This window comes from Rhinolophus ferrumequinum, chromosome 17 (genome assembly GCF_004115265.2).
Source record: "Rhinolophus ferrumequinum isolate MPI-CBG mRhiFer1 chromosome 17, mRhiFer1_v1.p, whole genome shotgun sequence".
Taxonomy (NCBI): domain Eukaryota; kingdom Metazoa; phylum Chordata; class Mammalia; order Chiroptera; family Rhinolophidae; genus Rhinolophus; species Rhinolophus ferrumequinum.
In genome coordinates this window covers 8509800-8528092 of record NC_046300.1, presented here as the reverse complement: position 1 = coordinate 8528092, position 18293 = coordinate 8509800, and the positions used below count along the sequence as shown (strand labels likewise).

At 35.3% G+C, this 18293-nt stretch overlaps 1 protein-coding gene across 4 annotated transcripts in view; it reads right to left on the bottom strand.

Moving 5' to 3' along the window:
• SETD2 (SET domain containing 2, histone lysine methyltransferase) overlaps positions 1–18293 on the bottom strand; it is a 112067-nt gene that overhangs the window by 47383 nt on the left and 46391 nt on the right. For 2 of the 4 annotated variants that reach the window (XM_033131533.1, XM_033131534.1), the window contains exons 8-12: positions 17642–17739; positions 15691–15817; positions 7763–7897; positions 6792–6911; positions 4876–5538 (exon numbers count right to left, since the gene is read on the bottom strand). In XM_033131533.1, the coding sequence (XP_032987424.1) occupies positions 4876–5538; positions 6792–6911; positions 7763–7897; positions 15691–15817; positions 17642–17739 (1143 nt within the window). Of the gene's footprint in view, positions 1–1904; positions 2188–4875; positions 5539–6791; positions 6912–7762; positions 7898–15690; positions 15818–17641; positions 17740–18293 lie in introns of all 4 variants that reach the window. The other 2 variants (XR_004425414.1, XR_004425415.1) reach the window with 2 other exon arrangements.

Sequence of the window (18293 nt, the reverse complement as noted above, 5' to 3'; positions counted from 1 at the left end):
ATGTATTCTGAAGTCATATAGGAGAATGTCCTTGTTTTTACGAAATACACACTGAAATATCAAGGGGCAGCAGGCATCTTATCTGTAATTTAATCCTTTAAAAGTTAAAACAATTTAAGAAAGAATGATACCACAAATTTGGTAAAATATTAAATTGGGGAAACTGGATGAAAGGTTTAGAAGAATTTGAAGCTGATTTTTTCCTACATTTGTCACTAAAATGTGTTATTACATGCAGAACACACACAGAAAGCATCGTTGCAGTTTTCCAGTTAAGTCTGAAATTACATCAGAATTAAAAGCTAAGAACACTTAAGAAGGAAAATTTGTATTTTTTTCATTATGGTTACATATAAAACTAGATTATACCAATTTATCTATACTCAAAAATTCACTTAAGTTTCCAACTAACTTGATCATGGTCCTGAGGGAAGAACCATATCCCATAAAGGTCTCTTCTAGCCCAGTAATTCTATGTAACGTACTTACTCTCTGGCTTCTCAGATACTCTTACATCCAAACAAAGTAACTTTTCCTAAACAGAGTGAAGCCTTTTAAAAAAAAACTAACTTCATGGGCTATAGAAACATGATCATTATGTCTTTAGGGAAATAGAATTAAAAGCTCACCCAAAAGACTCAAGTGTCAAAATAACTTCATTGAAAATCAGAATAATTAGAGCTGCCAAATTATGTACTTTATCGTTTAGATCAGGTATTGGCAAACTTATTCTGTAAAGGACAAGATATTAAATACTTTACGCTTTGTTGGTTATCCAGTCTCTGAAGCAACTCCTCAACTCTACCACTGCAGTGCAAAAGCAGCCAGACAATATGTAAGTGAATGAACATGGCTGTGTTAAAAAAGTTTATTTATAAAAACAGGCAGTGGGGCAGACTTGGTCAACCTATGATTTAGATGAAAGTATTTATTCAATAATAAATAAAGGGACTACAAATAAGTTTACGACGTGTTTGCCTTTTAACAAGCGAGATACTTATTAAAAAATTTCAATGTAGCAGTATCTAATACAGTGTTCCTTGAGGACAATTCTAAACTTTAAAGAAAAGGATAAATAATATTGATCTTTGTGGATATAGAATAACCTCTACTAAGGATTTTGAAATTTATTACAGAAATCCAGGGCACATAATTTCATTTTGAAATGTTGCATTACAGATTTCATACACAATATTAGCTACGGACTGAAATTCAAGCAGTGACTCAAAACTTTTCAGTTGAGCAACTGTTTTATGTAAACTTTCTGTAGAGAGTTTAACACTTAACTTTCTAGGAAAATAACATGTTTGGTGAATTAAAGAAATGTCTTGAGAAAAAGATGAAAAAATTAGTAAGAGTGATCATTAAGAAGAGTCCAACTTATCACATACAGAACATTGTCCCTAAGTCATCTAATTCAGGTGTAACTGTAACTCCCCAGGCTTTATGATAAGGAGAGATGCATATCCTGTAGCCCTAAGTGTTTACAAGACAGGCTCTGGAATCACTAGCCATCACAAGTTCTTGGGTGTTTAAATTGCAACTGAAACTGCCCTATTCACGGGAAACTCACCTCTTCTCATGATCCAAATGAATGAAGATTTTCCAGTCAAGGTTATAATTAATCACCACTTACAACCAGCTGTTTGCCCTGTGAAGTCTAGGGTATATTTTCAGCATGAGGGATGATGTACAACACTTCCTTTTGCAAAAAGAAATATATGCACATGTCCCTGCTGAAAATGTAGCCCAGTACATTTACTTGTAAAGTGAAGACATGCTCATGTGTAGCAATGTGCTAGGTGATGTTTCTTGTTGAGGTCTACTTTAGGAGTCAAAATGTGTAAGCCTTGAGGAGCCAAGGCAGTGGTCCTGTGTATAGAGGTATAGAAAAAGTAGCTCACTTAATCCTTTCTCGCCAGGAGTCGGGATTTTCCCAGAACGACATCCATTGTCGGCAATGGACGCACCAAAATAACGCCGGCGCCAGTGAGTTAACCACCTCTGTCCTCTTTTCACCTATTATATTTTTCATGCATCATCCAACTTCCCAACCATCTTCCTGTTTCTTCACAGAATGCACGCTAGGTTCTCGTTTTTCTTCATCACGAAGTTGAAAATGGAGTTGAGAAAAGGAGACACATGGTCAGCTGGTGATGTTAACAAGCTCCTTGCTGCCCTGAGAAGCTAGATGGAAATGGTTCAAGTTACAAGAGGGATCATCATCAGATCTGGGAGGACAAAGAGTAATTCATGAAGCTTCATTCCCTTCCCTCCCGCCCTCTTTCATTTATTGATGATCCCTACAGTCTGCCTTCACAGCAAAATCAAGATTAAGGAATCTGAAGCAACCTCTTTCAGTTCTTCACTCCATCCAGGGTGCAGAAAGGCCAAGTGGAACATATGTCCAGCAATGTTACAGTGGCCCCAGAAAGTCAGGGAAGCTTGGAGTGGCTAACATAACCACAATCTTAGATCAATGCTTTTTGGTGTGATCTTGGAATTAATATCAGTAACTATCAGTGCCTGGCAACAGGTGCTTAATAAAGACTGGTTGAATAAGACATTTTCTTTTCTGCCAATGAATACCTTGAACACATAGGTGGAAGTCAGACAGAAGTAGTTAACTCTTTCAATGCCGGGATAGTACGAATATATACATCAAGTCAATGTGTTTCTCTAAAACGTTCAAATTATGGGTTCCTGATTTCAGAGTTCTTGTTACATGCTAGCTAAAGTTTTTTGTTTTCTGTTTTTGTTTTTTTCAAGGACAACCACAATCAGTTTTGAAATTAGAACATGATAAATGTTAATAGAATGATAGATGAATTAAGAACCCCAGCACCAACATGTAACAAAACATCACAGTTCCGTCAAGTAAAAACATTTCTCAGTAATGAAATTCTAGATGGGTAATGATTCCAGAGCAAACTTTGAAGAAGTCTAAAGAAAGAGGATTTTACTTAATGGCTTCCTTAATGCTAAGAATCGGGATAAACCCAAACTATAAAGGTTAAGAAGGATATATGTTAAGTACAAACAAAATTTTAAACCTCAAATCAAGAGGATCATCAAGCTACATAGTACTGTGCAACTGCTTTGATCTATCAGATAGCAGTGGGGGAGATTAAAAAGCAGGGGAAGAAATAATTTCATGGGACTCAAAAATGTGTATCTAAAGTATGAGTTTAAATTACAAGTTACATCTAATTAGGTTAAGAATATCCCAGAGAGTAATTCATATCATTACAATTACAATACAAAACTACCATATACAGAAACAAAAATATTCACTTTTTCCAGATTTTAAGAAGAGACAGGCTTTTTAAAAATTATGATTGTCTTTTTTTGTTGTTTTTAATTATGTCAACCAGAGACTTCTCAGATAAAGGTGATCTACTGGGCCTATAACCGTCCTCTCTATTGAACTGTATCTCTAAGGCCTTCTCTACGTCCACCTGTGTACTTGTCTCCATTTCCACCTTCCTTACTGAACCAGCCAGAGTACAAGCTCTACTAGCAGTCTCCAAACACAAGAGAGACTTCTTCCAGGGGCTCCTGTGCCCTCACAAAGCAGGCCTTAAACAATATCTCTTTCAATTAGTTGCAATTCCAGTTCCTGTAGTTCACAGGTTGTATCATAAGCAGATTTACTATGAATCCTTCCTTTTAGAGTTATAAAAAGGTCAGATTTCATAATGTTTTTAGTAAGGCTGAGTTTACGCTGAATTGTAAGTGATGAAAGAGTAGCATGAGTAAGAGCTCAAATGGGTACACGAGCTGAAACCACACCATACTTAAAGAAGGGTCTCAACACAGCAACTGCGGATTCTGAAAATAAGCACAGTGCACAACCAACCAACTACTCATTTTGCTCAGTGTTAAGGCCAGTTCCATATGGGTCAAATCACAGGATCTAATGGGTGCGCTTTGTAGTTATAACTGGGGACAGAGAGGATTCAGGTATCCATCTTGCCGCAAATAAATCTGTTATGCTGGTTTATCTGGTTGCTTCACCTCTGGCAGAAGAAAGGAGGAACAGAAAAATAGAAGCTAGGAATGTAACCTGTTCCCACAGGATCCTCAAGACCCGGATCCCAGATCCAATCACTTACAACCAAAATGTACCACATCTCTCCTAGGCTCATCCTGTTATTGACTTCTGTGTTTATCCAAGAGCCAAGCTGGGTTTTCTGCAAAGCAAACCCTGCACATCTTGCTACATCTTTAACAAGCGATTATGTATGTATTAGGCATAAGGGTTCCAGACCTCTCTATTTTTCCTCTAGATAGCATGCTTTGTCCAAAGAAACAGGCATTTAAAGGCAGGTCTATTTCAGAAGCAATAATGGAACTGAATACCAACTAGTGCCATATAAAGTTATTTTACTGGAATAGAAATTTATGTTAAATCGTTTTTGATGAGGAGTTGCTAAATTACCTTGGTTTTCCAATTAGTTTTTTATTTTAAATTAATTTCTAGTTAATCTAATACATTAATTTCCAATTAATTTAAACATTTTTTTCTTACATAGAATCTTACATAGAATTTTCAAATGTAAAATCATATGTTTGTTACTCAAAGGATTTTTGCTTTTGTTTTCAATGTCAAGAGCCCTTGAATGACTGAATTCCCTGTTGTGATACACTTTTCTAAATGAGGAAAAACGGGACATTTGTGTATTAGTTTGGCTGGTTATATTTCTTGCCAAGGTTTAAAAGATGTCTGAAGCATTTATAATTAGCTGGCAGTAAGACAGTATTCCATTTTTCAAAAATACACGTAGAGCTAGAAAAGCAGATAATGTGACTTAAGGTTTGTGGAACTCTAAACCTGAGAAATTCAGGTTAAAATGAACAAAAATGCTCTCTTACCTTTAGATCTTTCCAACTGTCCAGGAGTTTGGTGGCCAAATCACTTATATCTACTGTTTTATCAGGCTGCTCCTGGCTTCTCTCACTCTCCACATCAGATACACCCTCCTCCTCATCTTGGGATGGTGTTTCCTCAGCAATATGTTCTTCCAGTTTTGTGCTATGGCTCTCTTTAGGCTCTATGTCAGTATCCGCCTCTGGTTCAGACGTGGGTAGCTTACTGGCCTCCACAACAATTTCACTGTCAACTTTAGATCCAGGCAGCTGTTGTGTGAGTAGCTGCTGTGACTGTAACTCTTCCTCTTCTTCTACAGGGACGTTTTCTAACTGGTCAAGGTCCTCTTTGCCATCTTTGCCTTCTAGCTCGCTGGTAGCATCAGAGATTGCACTGTCCATGCTATTTTCACTTATAATTTTAAGTCTACGAAACACCAGCTTCTTGGGGGTGTCTGTGTCAGCTTCAGTGCTCAGCTTGGTGGAAGGATCAGGTGTGTTGAGTGGTGTGTGAGCACGTGATGTATTCTCACTAGAATACCCATCTCCTTCACTCAACTGAGGGACAGCAATCTTGGTCTGAGACCAACGTTGAATAATTGGAAGCACTTTGCTTTCCTCCAACATATTTTTAGTAGGAATGGGTAAGTGTTCCAAAGTCTTTATAATCTGATTAAACACAATAAAAAAAAATCACATCACTTTATACAACTGACTTTGCAAACCTCTGGATGGGGGTCAGATCATTTCTGCAGAAACAGTGGGGTTTTTTCACTGTCTTATTAAATTAAGACCTAAGTCTCTGTAACCAGTCCAGAACAATTAAAATGTCGTAATATTATTTTCCTATAGAAAGGAAGGAAAACTATTTTAATAAGACTGACTACCAAGAATAAAATCTGAGGTAGGTGACTGCTCACAACATCAAACAGGACTGATTAATATTAATATTTTCCACCAGTAGTTCTCAAACCTGGGTAGATTTTTAAAAATGTGTGTACTACTAGGTCTCACCTTGGGTTCCTTTTTCTAAAAAGTTTCCCAAGTTGATTGACTGTGATACAGGCTTGGGAACTATGCAACGACATGTATTTAAATGATGTCTCACATATATACAAAAAGAATGCAGATATTTACTTACCTCTTTAGCCTTTGATAAATAGATGTCTAGCAAAGAGAGACTCTCTCTTCGTTCAGAAATAAATACCCCTCCCACTCTGAAATCCACGAATTTCTTCCAAAGCATACCCTGCAATGTAGTTCTACCAAAACCCCAAGGCTCCCCCAACTTCTACTTATTGCCAAATCTTCTGGGAGAAGAATAATTCTGGGAGGCAAGATAATCACTTATTTGCCCACTCTTGTATCTTTGTTTTTAAACGTGTAGTATTACACGACTTTGGGATTATATCAGAAGTTGTGATTAAAAAGAATTACATTTAAACCAAGTTAGAAAACTCTTTATTTCATGGGAAGGTATAAGTCAGAACTCTACTAACAACGCTGCCAATGAACATTTACTTATATCTTTTAAAACATTTATTTACTCCTCAAAATCTTCTTACTCTTGTCATCCAGAGTTCAGTTGCTCACTAATTTTTTTAGAAACCCAGAATTTAAGTTTCATATCTTTTTAAAACTATGGTTTTAGCAACAAACTGGATCTTTCACTTATCTAGGATATCATATCTTGCTCTCACAGTTCCCAACTATGTAGTACCAACCTTGAAAAGATACAAGGAAAACCACGGGGTGGTTTAGCAAGCTGTATATAAAGGTTATAGTTACAGGAATGACAAGATTATTTAATACCAGTGGTAAATATGGTGCTAAGTTCATTATCTCTGATATTATCACGTATCATTAACCTAAGCAATCAGTATGTGATTTTAAGAAACAAGCCAAGTTGAATGTGAACTGACCTCTTCCTGAAGTTTCTGGTTACTTTCCCGGCCTTCACCTAGCTCTGCCATCCAGATCCACAACAAAGACAGCCCATGACGTTCCAGAAAAGACTTCAGGCAAGACTGTGAATGTGTGTTCTTCCATGGTAGAGGGGAAGCAGGATACAGGGTATTTGGGGGTGGGTGGGGTGAGGCGTGGGGAGAATAATACCAGACAGAGCATTAAAGAGGGCCCACAGAGAGGACTAAACAGTTCATTTATATTCCAAAAAACCCAGAAACTATTTTGATTAACTCAACTGAGCTATGTAACTTAATAAATGCTTTAAAGTAAGCGATTATAATTTTTTTTGATACCTACAATGTATCTAGTCAACCTGGACTTTACTGAAGCAGAAAATTATATAAATATTAATGTCATTTACAATGAAATTCAATTCTAAAGGACTAAGAAACAAATTACATTAATTTTACTGACAAAGCTAAAACTATAAAAATTGGTCTTTAAATAACTTTTTTCCTCTTCCCCTCAGATGCTTGTTCAAAAGGTTTTTTCTCTTATGTGTAAAAAAAGTCATCCATTTTTTTTTATTATCCAACTTCTCGTGGCACACTTAATAAACTGGAATAAATGAGACTACTGTTAAAATTTCTTGCTTTAAGATCCTGTGGTTAAAATGGTTTTGGTAAAAATCGGGGTTGGGGAGAATTATCAAGTGTTATGAATTGTTACACCAAAAATCCCACCGTGTTCTTTCACTAAAGAGACAAAGCAAACAAGAGCTAATCGATTAAACGATGCTGAACTCTTCAGCCATTTTTAAGAGTACAAGCTTATAAAGTCATGAAGAACTCGTATATCCATTTTAAAAATAAGAGTAATTTTTCTTATCAGAATTAGTCCTTCTCCATTCACCATTCTGGACTATAGTTTAAATGCCCCACCTCAAATTCAGAAATAAAGAATAAATTAATATCAAACTGTTCACCTGTATGAGCTTGAGACAGGTAAGCTTCTGCTCCAAAGTTTCAATTCTAACCATTAGCCGGGATAAGCTGAGAACCTGATTTTTATCAGAGAGACCTTCACCATTCTCCATCAGAGCTTCTAGCTCTCCATCCACCTACCAGAGCAAAGAAAAATATCTGGTTATAAAACAACAACAAGAACACAAAACAAAAAAACCCCACGAACCTAAGAATCAAACAACCTGAAAAAATGCTCAACCTCACCAGTGATAAGGAAAATGCAGTTAAGACCACAATGAGAAACCAAGTGACTACACTCAATGGATTGGGGAAAAAATTTAAAAGTCTGATAATATCAAGTCTAGGGAAAGATGTGGATCAAAAGGAACTTTTATATACTGTTGATGAATGTATAAATTGGCACTGCACTATACAGCTGAAACTAATATAAAATAATAATGAATGTCCACAACACACATACACACACACACACACACACACACACACACACACTGGAGGTGCCAAAAAAAATGTATACAGGTGGACACTTTGGTCAACGTTGCTCAAGCAGTAGTTCACCGTAATCAGAAGTGTCTGGAGACTAATGGTAACCACTTTGAGCACCTCTTATGTTTACAGAAATCAAACGTGACTTATATTCATCTTTTGTTATCGGTATATAATGAATATTACAATTTTATTACAGTTTTCCTTTCTTAAACTGTGTATATTTTTTGGCACACTCTGTGTGTGTGTACCTACATGTACACACACACACACACACACAAAACATAGGGGAATACAGTCAATGGTACTGTAATAGCTATGTATGATGTCAAATGGGTAGTAGACTTAGGGGGTTTTCACTTTGTGAGGGGTGTAAATGTCTAATCATTATGTTGTTTTATATACCTGAAACTAATAAAAAAAAGCTTTAAAAAAAGAGAATTGCAAAGGGAAAAAACAGAAAGTATAAATTGGTTATGATCAATTTGAAAAGCATTTCATTCACTCATCAAACATTTACTAAGCACTTATTATATGTCAAGTGTAATTCTAGGTGCTGAAGACATTGCAATGAAACAAAACAAACAAACAAAAATGTGCCCTTATGGGAGACAATGATCAAATTACATTAGGTGAAAAGTATATCAGAAAAAATAAAGCATTAGTTTGAAAAATATTTGTATCCCTTATGCCCAGCAATTGCATATCTAAGCATAAATCCTACAGAAACTTCTGCACATTCAGAGAATCATAAGAATGTTCATTGAACAACAATTCACAATAGCAAAATACTGCGAACAACCCAAATGTCTGTGACCAGGTTGGATAAAGTGGCATGTTCACACAATGGAGTATTATATATACCACAGTGAAAGGAATCGAGTGCAGCCAAATGCAACACATTCATCAATCTTACAAACATAACGTATGTGAAAAAAGCAAGTTCCAGAAGACTACATGCTATATGAATCTGTTTTTTATGTACCTCAAAACCAATTTTTTTATAGATACACATCTGAGAAATCTATTTTAAAAAGGCAAGGGAGGTAAGAGACAAAATTCAAAAACTGTTATCCTCTAGTGGCTAAACAGGGAGAAGGAAGCAGAGAAGTGCTCACAAGGGTTTGTTTTATAAATATGCTTTATAACTTACATATATTCTTTGGATGTTTCAAATATTACATTAAATAATATGCAACAAAAAAGAAATCAACCTTCTAAAGGTTGTTTTCCAGCTGTGTCATAGTGGTTATAAAAGATATAAAGATGCCCTCACAGAACTTAACTATAGTGAAGATAAAATTAATTCATATAAAAAATAAACAATGAAGCATTAACTATAAATGTTAAAAACCTAAAAGGCATAAGAAGGAACAGAGAGTGGTTAGAATGAGAATCACCAGAAGTGAATACACAGAAGTGGAATTAGAAACAGATAAGATAAAGATGAGGGAGAGTTGTGAGCAAAGTAGATGGAAAAGCTTGAACAAAGGAAAATGGGAAATTATGACAGTGCACAGCTTAGGCTGGTTGGAGTGGATAAGGTGTGGTAAGGAACTGAGAAAAACTGTATCAAAAGGAAAGCTGGTGTTAGATTAGAAAATCTCAGATGTAATATAAAAGAATCTGGATTTGATAAACAAGAAAGCTCTATTACTGATTCCCAAACAGGAGTAATATGATCAAATCAAAATGGAATCTGAGACTAATCAGTGCGGCAATAACCATGAAATCTAGGCTAGATAGAGACGGAAGGACAAGATATAAAGATAGCATTAAATCAACTTGACATGAAATGATCAAAGTTGATAATAAGTTACAGAAAAGAAAATATAAAAGAAAAGAGTCTTAAAAAAATTTTCTGTTACTTACCTGGCTATTTATAATCTCACTTAACATTAGGTTGATGCAAAAGTAATTGCGGTTTTTACAATTATTTTTAAATTTTAAAACAAATACTTTTGCACCAACCTAATATAATTTCAGGCAAAGCACTAAACATTTCTATTTCATATACCCCAAAACTTACATTAAGGTAAAGAAGAAAAATTAATGAGAAAATATAAAATGCTGCCTGCAAGAAGTTGAAGATATGTAAGCTCATTTTTTTCCCTTCTAAAATGTGCATTTAAGACTCATTCTTTTTCATTTCCAGTATCATTTCTTAAATTTGAATAGATTACCCCAATAAACTTTAATTTAAAAAAATTTGAATAGATTAAATACATGAACAGAAAAGCCAATTTATAGTTAAATCTTTATTCAAGACAGACAATTTCCTTAAAGATGTTTTTTTCTTATGTTATGTAAGGAAAAATGTAAAACTTCCTAAATGTTTACATATCCTAAATGTAAAACTTCCCAAATTCTAGAGGATTAGAATAGGAAAGAAAAAAGGGCTTTAAAATTCTACTTTCCCCCCTAAACACAAACAGCCAGAATCTTGCTTTTGACAGTTTTGAGAAACAAACATTTCACTAGGGTTATTTTCCTTTCATAATAGGCATATAATGATTCCACAACTCTGAAAACTTAAGAGACAAAACTGAGTAGTTACTTGCATTCATTTAATAAACGTTTATTGAACAGATATTACTGTATATAAGGCACTTCTGGGAAATAAAAAAGTAGCAATTTCCTTATCTTAAGGAAATAAACAGTAAAAATACAGAAACTGAGTATAAATAACAACAATTTGCAAAAAACATACAGAAGGTATTTTTGAACATTTCTTTGAACATTTCTACTATAATGATAAGTTTAATGATTGTATTGATATACATAAAAGTAAACATGCCAATCCCAATGGTGATATGATACAGCTTCCATAATTTTGGATACAAGTTGACAATCAACTGTGGAATTAATAACTTTTAGGATACCTGAGGTGGGATGAGGGACAGCATAGAAGGACTGAGTTTGATTGCTTTCATTAATTTACATTTACTAAAAGTATTTTTCATTTAGGGATCACCACCTTTCAAAAAGGATTTGAGGTAACTAAAAGTTAACATAGATGCTTAAAAAGAATTAGGATGTATTTTAATAAATTATGGATAATTGAAAATTTATATGTACCTTTATGCATATTTCTACAGCATTTATTTATTCTGTTAAGTACTTACTCAGTCTAAAATACTATTTATTCTTTTTTAATACTTTAGTATTTTTGGCTATGAACTGTCTTTAATGGGTCTAAGCACCATTTTTCATCCTTTCTGATAAAATGTATACATAAAGTATACAAATAATTAATGAATAAATAGGTTTAATGAATAAACACGTGAACAACAGTCATGCAATGTTGGTTTAAAACAGAAAAGGACACTGCCGGTATTCCCAAAGATCTCCACGTGCCTCTTCCTTATCAAAACACCTCCTCTTCTCCACTCCAGAGATAACGTCTCTTAACTTTATAGGAAATAGCTCTCTGGTTTTAAAAAATAAATTTGCTCCTTTTACATAAATCTCTAAATGTTATAATTTAATTTTGTCCTTTATGGAAATGAAATCATACTGGACAAAATCTTATGCTGTGCTTTTTCATTCAAACTTAGATTTTAAGAGTCACCTATGTTGTTGCATGCAGCCCGAGTTCCTTCATTTTCATGACTGGTTCTTTTCTTTACACTATTTTATTATAATTTATCCATTCTAATGTTCATATCCATGAACTGTTTCTGCTTTTTGAGCTGTTTCTTTTTCTAATAAAAGCAATGCTGCTGTGACTCCTGGTGCAGACTGTAACTACTTTCTCTCTGGTTCTACACCCACGAGTGCAACTGCTGGCTCATACAGCATATATACAGTCACCTTTAGTACATACGTCAAAGTAGGTTTTTTAAAAAAAATTTTTTTCATTGGGGAATACTGCGGAACAGCATGTTTTTCCAGGACTCATCACCTCCAAGTCGTCATTTTCAATTCAGTTGTGGAGGGCGCAGCTCACTGGCCCATGTGAAAATCGAACCTGTGACCTTGGTGTTATGAGCACTGCGCTTTAACCAACTGAGCCAAGCAGCCGCTTTCAAAGTGTTTTTAAAAGTGGTTATATCCATTTACACCTTCATCAGTAGTGTATGAGATCTGTTGTTCTGATGCATTATCAGACTTAATTTTTATTAATCTGGTAATTATCTAAAGGACATCTGATAGTTTTAATATTTTAAATTAATAAATTATAAATTTTTATTACTAATTATAATTATTTTTATTACTTATTACTAATAAGGTTGAACACCTTTCCATATGTTTAGTATTTGGATTAGTAAAGTGTCTGTGGAAGTTGTCTGTTTATTTTTCTTTTGTGCTAGCTGCTTTTTGTTCTTATTAAGTAGAAGGATACCAATCATACTCAATGCTAGTACTTCTATGTTATGTATTGAAAGCAAATATTTCCTCCTTTTGTGGCTTTTCACCGTCTTTCTTGTGTTAATTAGTTATCATTAATTTGTTTCACACTCAAACAAAAAAGACATTTCAGATTATTTCCTGTATGTACTTTACAAACTACAAATTACAAATAACATCAAGTAAAAATAGGGACTTATTATACCTCCATCAACTATTTCATTAAGTACCTAGTTTGTGACAAACCCAAAGATGACAGCACCTGTCCCAGGGAGCTTATAGTTTTATTAAGGAGTTAAGCTGTACAAAGATGCAATCAGAATAACAAGGAATAAAAAATGTTTGCCAGTCAAGGGCTAATATGGGGGCTAATACAGACTACAGTGCTACTAACCTAGTCTTATTAATACTTAAAATATGCAAAATTGTATTTTAAACTGCTGCTATCGTGTCCTCTCCATGGCATCCCCTACCCAAAAGAAGTCCTAAGACCCACCCTGGAAATTCAAGAGGTGCTACTCCTGTGATTCTACTCAACTGAATCTGATCAGAACTAAGAACCTAGACATGCAGAAGGGCATTTCAGCAGGAGACAATCGAAGTAAAACTAAACTAGAGTTATATTCTTTAGAGTCAAGGACAAACGACCCTTTTAGGAACATAAAAAAAAAACAAGCAAACGAAAAACAGGAACACCTACCCCTTGGTTCCTTGAGGGTTGTTCTTTAATCTTATCAAGAAAGTAGAAAACCACTGGATATTAGTATGATGGAGGTATAACATTGCCCAGGAAACCATAATATTACAAGGACACTCCCCACCAATAAAGTAGCTTTAAAAAACACGTTTATTCTGTAAGTTTTGGAAAAGGAAAGAGCCAAAGGAAGTTTTTAAGGAGATTTTAGCTTAGGTCAATATGTTTAGTGACTATTTTGTGGCTGTTCTGGTACACTATCAATTATATGAAATAAGAGTTAAAAAATAAAAGCAATCTTAATAGAGTTTACAGAAAAATTTCCTGTAATAGTCAAGTCAAGAAGGCCAATAATAGGCTTCACTTCCATGGATACCTTGAAGAAACATGTGCAGAAGAGATATGTGCAAAGATATTAACTGTTGATATTACGGCCAAAAAGCTGGAAACACAAGTGTCCGTTAGTAGGAATATATGTAGATAAACTGTTATACAACGAAAAACATTACAGCAGTTAAAATATTTATATACACAAAAAAACTCAATATATTTTAAAATGCAGACATTGGCTGTTATGACCACCTCTGTCTCAGAGTTGGGAAGGGATGAGATTGCTCTTTACAGTTTGACTGCAGTGCAACCTAATGGTTAAGAGCAAAGATGATACCGTAAGAGCTAGACTAGCTCTTTTCCATCACCTACTGAGTGACCTTGTAACCTCTCTGTGCATCTGTATTCTCATCCCTAAAAGAGAGAAAATGCTTGTACCTTATTTGAGGGCTTATTGTGAGAATTAAATGGGGTAATCTCTCAAATGTTTAGGAGAGTGCTTGGCACAGTTACACTACGCACGTTCTCTAAAAAGAAAGCTAAAGTAAACACAATATTCTCAAGAGCATTCATCTGTCTTGGGTGGTAGAAACATAGGTGTTTGATATAAACCCTCCTTTTCTGCATTTTTTTTTAATTGGCCCCTTTCGGGGTCCTTTTTTTTAATTTTTAAATGGCCCTTTTCAATGCTTTTTGCTATCTATGTCGTATTAGAGAATTCAGATTCTCCATAATTAATTCTCTCCAATTAATCTGGGCTTACTGACATTAACTTTTAACCATTATACTTTTATCTCCTCCTCCATTATGTCTTCTATCTCCTCATCTAAACAGTAAGTTGATGTCATTTATAATTTTTAACAGTATCGGTTCCTGAAAAGCCCAGGAATGAGCTAACTGCAAAAGAATCACAGGAGGCTACGCTAACACCTGCAACCCCCCAGCTCCTTCTCCTAGCCCTTCACCAAGATTCACAGGTTTAGGGATGGGCCCAGAAATGTGCAGTTTCATTATGTACCCTGCCAGGTGGTTACAAGGCTGAGAAACATTGTAATGAAAAAGGGATCCTCAGAAAGAGGGGAGATTTTTAAAAACAACACAAAGCCCTTGTCCCACTTAAAAGTCCCTTTAGTACCAAGATACCTCCCACCTCCAGTAGTAACTCAGGTGAGCTGGGGTAGAAAAAAGGCTATCAACTATTGTCCTAATGTATTAAATGAAAAGATCATCTGAGACTATTCCTTTCTCATTCTTGGGTTGCGTGTTACCTCTCAAAACTCACTTTAGGGGCCAGCCTGGTGGCTCCGGTGGCTGGAGTGCATGCTCCTAACACCCAGGTCACCGGTTTGATTCCCACATGCGCCAGTGAGCTGCGCCCTCTACAGCTAAGATTATGAACAACAACTGTCCCTGGAGCTGGGCTACCATGAGCAGCCAGTGGCCAGTGTGAACGGCCGGCCGCTGGCGAGAGCTGCCGTGAGCTGCTATGAGGGGCTGACCAACAACTGGCAACCGACTGCCTCAGACGGGGGAGGGACGGGGGGGAGTGCAAGGCTCACAATACCAGCATGGGCCAGGGAGCTGTGTCCTACACAACTAGACTGAGAAACAACGGCTTGAACTGGAGTGGGGGGGAAGGCGGAAGAAGGGGGAAAACAAACAACCTCAGTATATACTCCAAAAAGGGTTTTCAGAGATTTTAAGAACACTTGCAAACTTTAGAGTTCCAAACAAAAGACAGACCCAATATTAAAATATTAGAATATAGATCAGACTTAAATGAGCTAAAAGATAAACATTTTATTTGTACTCAGGATTAGGAGTTTTATAGGCTCTAAAAAACTATTAGCCCATGTGTTTTCAAGATGACTTCAATAGTTTTGAGTACGCAATTCTCTATGAACCTGAAATAAAAATAGCAACCATCCATCTTTCTTTTCCATGATTATCTCTTCTGATCCTGAATTAGTCTGGTTGTAGTTTTGACTTTTCAAACTTCAATCAGAAAAGCTACCTCCCTTCTTAAAATGCATATGGTGAAAGCTGAAAGGAGGATAGAACACTTACTGAATCCTTCTTACGAGATCGTTCCTTCTTCATTTTCCCTCCTGCTGCTCTGATGCTGACTCTAGTCTCTCCTCCCAGGTAACCCCGGCAATTAGCTGACCCACAGAAACATTTCTGAGCTTCTTTTCTGTTCAAGGAGCACAGGAGAAATGTCAGTTATGTGAAAGTAAACCATATAAAAATGTTGACAGTGTAACAATTATAAGAGAGAAGTCAATCAAGTCTAAAGAAAAAATTATTTTGAGACTCCAACAAACCTGACACTGTCTAATGCAAATGCCTGAAAATTACTCTTAAAAATATTAATTCTTTTTCCAATCTTCCTTTATTAGCTAGACGTAACTAGCCAAGATGTTAATGAGTAATTTCTCCATTTTATGAGTACCCACTAATAAATGAAAATAAGAGACCATATACATATTGGGCTAAGAAAAAAACTGTTTAAATGTTCAATTGCTTAAATACATCTATTACTTACACATAAATATTTAACTGGCACACAGAACAAACAAAATGTATTATTACAAACATATACAGATATAAAATGCATTATGAGTACAGGATTCTTAAAAGGTAACACGATTATTGAAAGTTATCATCACATAAGGATGAGACACTAAAAATAAATTGAGTAGTAAATAAATGTAACCACAGAGTCAAGGAAAAGTGGTGGAAAAAACACAGGCCTAACTCTACAGGCCTGCGTAAAAACTACCTCTGCCATTTATTTACTGTGTGACCAAAGAGCTACCTGAGGAAAACATGAAGGACTTTCCAAAAGTAAATTGACAGATTTAGTGTATGACAGTGGCAGTCAGAGGCACAAAAATAAATTAGTCAATAAATAGAGCAGGGAATCACAGGATAGCACTTGATTTTCAGTTTCTCTTCCTTTAGAGAACAGTACAAACACAAGAGAAAAAAATATGGAGCCCTACACAGAACCTGGTCTGTACTCATCCCCAAATACTTGACCATTACCTAGATCCTTTAGTATATGAGCTGTTGCAAAATGGTGATACTGTTACTACTTCATTTATAGTTGAAATAACCTCTATAAAGAGCTTCCTCAAACTATTTGGTTAAACATTAAGTAGAATTCACGTGGAAAAGACAAGATAAATGTTTAATTTTTTTCCTTTTTAATTTTTAAATTAGTTTTCAAAATCATGAATTGGTTCCCATCAATTATGATAAATGCAGTTTTATTTTTAAAGTACCATTAAAACGCATGGATTTTACATAATGTGTTTCAGACCATTGCAGTTATTGTCCTGACTGATGCTTAAGTGTTAAGAGGAACTCTCCCACTTTTGGTGAGAGCCTATTCAAGCTAGCTTCTGAGTCCCTTGGACGTGACCCTCCTAATCTTTTCTATCTGGTTTTCTGGTATGACAAGATAATCGATGATCATCTTGTTCAATTCCTATCTCAAACTTAAAATCAGACATTGCTCCAAGGAACCCTGTTCCTTCTCGTGGTGTTTTATAAAAACCATAATATAGATGCTATGGGTACTCACTGCTATTGCATCAGTTACTCGTTTGGTAGACAAAACTAGGTAACAAATTATTTTTCAGAACACCACATGGTATAGATGAGACAAGATTTATCATGAGTTAATAACTGACAGATGAATGATAAATACACAGAGATTTATTCTACTATTTACACACACTGTTGACATTTCTGTAAGTTTTTAAATTACATTAGAAACATATAAATAAGACGGCATGAAATTCAGAGGAAAATTATTTAGTTCACATACAGTATCATTTACTGGCCCAAAGTATCATACAGTAGCAAAAACACACAAAATTGAAACAATATACCGTATAGGAGCTGGTAGTATATAACTTCTTAGCAATTCTCATCAAAGTTTTTTATCTGTACATCTTAACAGTCTATTTGCCCATAAGAAGCAGCAAAACAGAGTAAAAACAACACTCACCCATATCGTTGGAACTGATAGTCAAATGTTAACTCTGAGCCTGAAGGAACCAGTTTGGTGGTAAAAAACCCAACCCTCAGCTGTCCATTCACAGTCCACTGAGATGTTTTTTAAAACAAAAGAAATTAGTAACTGATTAATCTGGGTTTTAAAGGTCATCATTAGCAACCTTAATTACACGTGTCTCTTTAGACAATAAAGCCTTCTCCAAATATGTAAATGGGGGATGTCTTTCTTTAAATAAACTAACATATTTAAGTGTTACTCTTATTTAATGAACTACCAGATTGAATATCCGTAACTTGTCTCTAATATAAGTAACTGCTACTTTAACCTTAATATACATTCCACATGGTAAAGATTCACTTGTACTAAAATAAGTCAAACAGGGAATGCTGGTGTCACTGAATGTCACAGGCAAATTTAAATTACCTATGTTAAAAGTAACTATGCTCTAAGGTAAGATGGAGTATGGAACCGGGGGAAATGATGCCAAAAGTTTAATTTCATGAAGCAGTGGTCATATGGCTGAGTATAGTGAAAAGGAAGGGAAACATCAGAATAGATGCATAAAACTCAGGAATTAAAATAAAATAGGGTAAATACACAGGAGTTAGACCTTGTAGTCCCAGAACAAGTCAGATGTAAGCCC